The following is a 4,933-nucleotide window of genomic DNA, read 5'->3' as shown; positions in this document are numbered from 1 at the left end:
GTTCTCGCTCATCACTGATGTTTCTCTCTCCCGCTCCCTTCCTCTCTCTGAAATCAATTAAATAAACAAAATGACGAGAAGTGTAATGTAGTAAATATATAAACTAGTAACAGCCGTTTATTATCAATATCGTGTGCTGTGCATAACTGTATGTGCTACCCTATTATACAACTGGCAGTGCAGTAGGTTTGTTCACATCAGCATCACCACAGACATTTTACAGCAGCTGTGTTGTCATTAGGAGATGGGAATTTTTCAGCTCCCTTATAGTCGTGTGGGACCATTGTGATATATGTGGTTCATCAGTGGATTGAAACATTATTCAAAGCATGACTATAGATATGTAATTACTCATGGTGAGAGCAAAACTCAGCCCTGGCTGGTGTGGCTCAGGTGGCTGAGCATTGTTCCATTCCCCCTCAGGGCACATGCCCGGGGTTGTGGGCTTGATCCCTAGTAGGGGGCGTGCAGGAGGCAGCTGGTAGATGTTTATCATGGTTGTTTCTCTCTATAACTTTCCCTCCTCCTCTCTCTAAAATCAATAGAAGCATATTTCTTTTAAAAAGAACAAGCCCTGATTTTGCCTCTTGTTTTCTTGCATGCCTCAGATCAATTTAATGAAAGTGGTGAGCAACTGGCTGCTGGGGCCATCACCCATGTCCCACTAAGCAGAGTCATAGAAAGCTATCCCTTTGCATAGGCGGGGGGTTGGAGCACTGTCTCGTCCATGGTCTTCTAGGTCAGTAGGAACAGCACGCTATGTGCCCCATTTTACAGGCCAGTAAACTGACTCTCAGCCACTAGTGATTGGAATCAGGCAAAACTCTCTTTGACCCTTACAACCTCGGGTGATGGGTATCAGCATGAGGATGGCCCGCCAGAATCCAAGCAGCAGGAGGCTGTGGCGATGGAGACGGGGCTACCCAGCAATGCCCGAAGGGGTCAACCCTCATTCAACAATCAGTCTGCGACACTCCTACCACTGTCAGAGCCAAGCGGATGGAATCGTCATTCCCTGCCTCCGCCAACTTTTCCACACCAAGGCTGCTCTCGAAATTCATTCTAGGGATCCTTGAGTGCCGGAAGCCGGTCCATCCTTGCTGCTTGACACAGTCGCTGCAGGGAAGAAACATCTGCACAGCATATGTCTCAAGGGACCTGGCGTATATAGCATACTGTTCTTAATATGTTTGCTCACCTTCTTGGCACTATGTGTTTTAACCAAGGTCACCTCTCTGAGAAAGGTTGTTTCTCCAGGTAAGGATTTCCCCCTGAAGTTAGGGAGGGAATAAAACCCCTTAACTAAATGTCAGGTGGGTAGTTAATCACTTTAACTACGAACAACCACCCTTAAGCTACATAATCTTTACTCCCTGGAATGGAGATAAGAAACGCCCTAACCTTTGGAATAGAAATTGACAGGATTAAAATCAACTGGTATAAATACAGCTGTAACAAGACAATAAATGCCAGAACTTCGCTGGAGATCCTGGCTAGGCTGCTGATCAACTGAATGCTGTCTCCGTGTCATTCCTTCTTCGCAGACTCCGTCCACACCTTTGGGAACCCCTGGACCTGCTGGGGTTGGACCCGAGCAGTCGAGGGGCAGGGAGAAACCCTGGACAGTGCCTTGGATAAGCGGATGCCCACAGAAAAAGCAGGTTTGAAAACGGGTTTGATGTCTCGTTGCTGCAATTGGTGATGAATCCAGCCCCAGGGACGACAGAGACGTCCCCCTATCTACCCCCCACGTCTCTCACCCCCGGATCTCAAACGCGCTGGTAACTGCCAGTAATCCTGTAATCCGTCCAGCCTCAGAGCCTGCCTGAACAGCAGTAACGGGAAGTGCGCACGCGCACTGCTGGCGGCGCCGTCCTTTGCTACTTAGGAAACAGCCAATCAGCGTCGCAGGCGTTGACCAATGGGAAGCGCGGATGAGCCGACCCGGCTGATTTAAAAGCGCAGCGCACGGGCGGGCAGTGGTTTTCTTGAAGGAAGGGGAGCTTGCGGGGCGCAGTGTTTGCGGCCGAGGGACCCGGTAGCGAGCGGCAACACCAGCGGCAGCGGCAGGGAACCGAGGAAAGGTGTTGCCATGGCGATGGCAGTGGAGGACAGCGCGGTGCAGGTTGTGGTTCGGGTCCGACCCCCCACCCCACGGGAGCTAGAAAGCCAGCGGAGGCCTGTGATTCGGGTGGTGGATGAGAGGGTTCTGGTGTTTGACCCTGAAGAGCCGGATGGGGGCTTCCTTGGCCTGAAATGGGGCAGCGTCCATGACGGCCCCAAGAAGAAGGGCAAAGACCTGACCTTCGTCTTTGACCGGGTCTTTGGCCAGGCGGCCACCCAACAGGATGTCTTCCAGCACACCACCCACAGCATCCTGGACAGCTTCCTCCAGGGCTACAACTGCTCCGTGTTTGCCTATGGGGCCACGGGGGCCGGGAAGACACACACCATGCTGGGAAGAGAGGGGGACCCCGGCATCATGTACCTGACCACCATGGAACTGTACAGGCGGCTGGAGGCCCGCCAGGAGGAGAAGCAATTCGAGGTGCTCATCAGCTACCAGGAGGTGTACAATGAGCAGATCCACGACCTTCTGGAGCCCAAGGGACCCCTTGTCATCCATGAGGATCCCGACAAGGGGGTGGTGGTACAAGGACTTTCCTTCCACCAGCCAACCTCAGCTGGGCAGCTGCTGGAGATGCTGACCAGGGGGAACCGTAACCGCACACAGCACCCCACTGACGCCAACGCTACTTCCTCTCGCTCCCATGCCATCTTCCAGATCTTCGTGAAGCAGCAGGACCGCGTTCCAGGGCTGACCCAGGCCCTTCAGGTGGCCAAGATGAGCCTGATTGACCTGGCTGGCTCCGAGCGGGCGTCCAGCACCCACGCGAAGGGGGAGCGGCTGCGGGAAGGTGCCAACATCAACCGCTCCCTGCTGGCCCTCATCAATGTCCTCAATGCCCTGGCCGATGCCAAGGGTCGCAAGTCCCATGTGCCCTACCGGGACAGCAAGCTGACCCGCCTGCTCAAGGACTCCATTGGAGGCAACTGCCGCACAGTGATGATTGCTGCCATCAGCCCCTCTAGCCTGACGTACGAGGACACGTACAACACCCTCAAGTACGCCGACCGGGCCAAGGAGATCAAACTTTCTCTGAAAAGCAATGTGGTCAGCCTGGACTGCCACTTCAGCCAGTACGCCACTATCTGCCAGCAGCTCCAGGCTGAGGTGGCCAGTCTGAGGGAGAAGCTTCGAATGTATGAGGCAGGAGCCCAGGCCCCACAACAGGACCTTCCACAGCCCCCCAAATCAGGCATTCCACAACCACCCCTTTCCAGCTCCTCCCCACCATCTCATCTTCCCAGCCAGCCCTGCAACCCAGAGCTCCACCCAGGAGCTGCAGTCCTTCAAGAGGAAAGCCTGGGGGCAGAGGTCCAGGTGGAGAGGGTCAGGGAAGGGAATTCTTCAGACCAGGAGCACCCCTCGGAGGACAAAGACAAAGACCCGGCCAAGGAGGTCCCGATCCGGGTGTCAGAACAGAGCCTCCGACAGTCACGGCTGGAGTCCCCTGGCCTGACCCTGGAGGCCAAGCAAGCTGTGGGCCACCTCTCACCACAGAACCTGGAAAGGGACCGTTCTAAGCAGTTGGCGCTGAAGGTGCTGTGCCTGGCCCAGCGGCAGCACTCCCTGCTCCAAGCAGCCAACCTCCTGACCCCTGACATGATCGCAGAGTTTGAGACCCTGCAGCAGCTGCTGCGAGAGGAAAAACCTGGGCCTGGAACAGAGGCCTCCAGGACTCCTGGCCCAGCCAGGAAGGCACCTCTGGCTCAGGAGCTGTGTTCAGAGCCAAAGCCTCCAGGATACTCTGGCCCTGTGACCCGGACCATGGCAAGGCAACTGAGTGGCCTCATGCACGGTCTGGGGGCCCCACCTGGGCCTGACAGCACCCCTGCCCAGGCAGCTCTGCAGTCTGTGGAGAAGAGAAGAAGGAAACTGAGCCCCTCAGAGCAAGACAGTCATCAAGCCCCAAGGCTGGGGACCAAGCGCCAGCACCAGTCCTTCCTGCCCTGCCTGCGAAGGGGGTCCCTGCCTGAGACTCAGCCTTCACTCGGACCCACCACCCCCAAAGAGGGAAGGGTCTTCTCCCCCTGCCACTCCCCTCGCTTCTGCCCAGCCACAGTCATCAAAAGCCGGGTGCCTCTGGGCCCTTCTGCCCTGCAGAACTGCTCCACCCCCGTGGCCCTGCCCGCTCAGAACCTCAACATTACGTTTGATTCCTCCGAGGAGTCCCCCTCAAAGCTGGGTTTCCATGAATGCGCTGGCTGGGAAAATGTGCCCCAGAACAGGCTGGATCAGCCCTTCATGCCCAGTGGACCCGTGCCCCTGTTCACCACGAAGGGCCCCAAGCCAGCCTCTTCCTTCCCTGAGACCTCATCCCGCAAGAAGAGGTGCATTGTGAGTTCCTCCATCGCCCGCCGCAGCCGCATCGCCCGCCTCCCTAGCAGCACCTTGAAGAGCCTAGGGGAGTCCCTCACTGCCCCAGGTGACTAGCGCTGGGAACAGGGATGGTCTCGGCTGGCTACCGTGACCAATGAAAACAGGAAGTAGGAAGTGACAAGGTGGGCAGAGACCCAAGGACCTGGGAGTACTTCCAAGCATCTCAGGAATCCTGAGGAGAGATGGGAGATGGGATGGAAGAAGAGAACAGTGGGACCGAGCCGGACTTGTCTCCTTTCTTCTTCCCCCCCCCCCCCCAATGGCCTGCAGAGCCCCCCTGCAGTCCCCACGGCCCTGGCAACCTTCAGAGCCAGAGGGAACGGATGAGGGTTAGGGAAGTGCTGTCAGCTGGCAGATGCATTGCCAGGGTGTCCTGACTGCCGTCCCCTCTTGGGTCCTGGAGCAGCCTGCACCAGCAGCCCTGACCTG

At 56.7% G+C, this 4,933-nt stretch overlaps 1 protein-coding gene across 1 annotated transcript; it reads left to right on the top strand.

Moving 5' to 3' along the window:
• Positions 1-2,092: 2,092 nt before the first annotated feature.
• LOC308514223 (kinesin-like protein KIF18B) lies at positions 2,093-4,558 on the top strand (the record flags this gene model as incomplete). The annotated part of the gene is made up of 1 exon (XM_081084307.1): positions 2,093-4,558. The coding sequence occupies one exon, from the start codon at positions 2,093-2,095 to the stop codon at positions 4,556-4,558; it is 2,466 nt and encodes an 821-aa protein (XP_080940433.1).
• Between the last annotated feature and the right edge of the window lie 375 nt (positions 4,559-4,933).

This window comes from Myotis nattereri, assembly GCF_964212035.1.
Source record: "Myotis nattereri genome assembly, chromosome: 2".
Lineage (NCBI taxonomy): Eukaryota > Metazoa > Chordata > Mammalia > Chiroptera > Vespertilionidae > Myotis > Myotis nattereri.
This window is presented reverse-complemented; position numbering and strand designations above follow the sequence as displayed.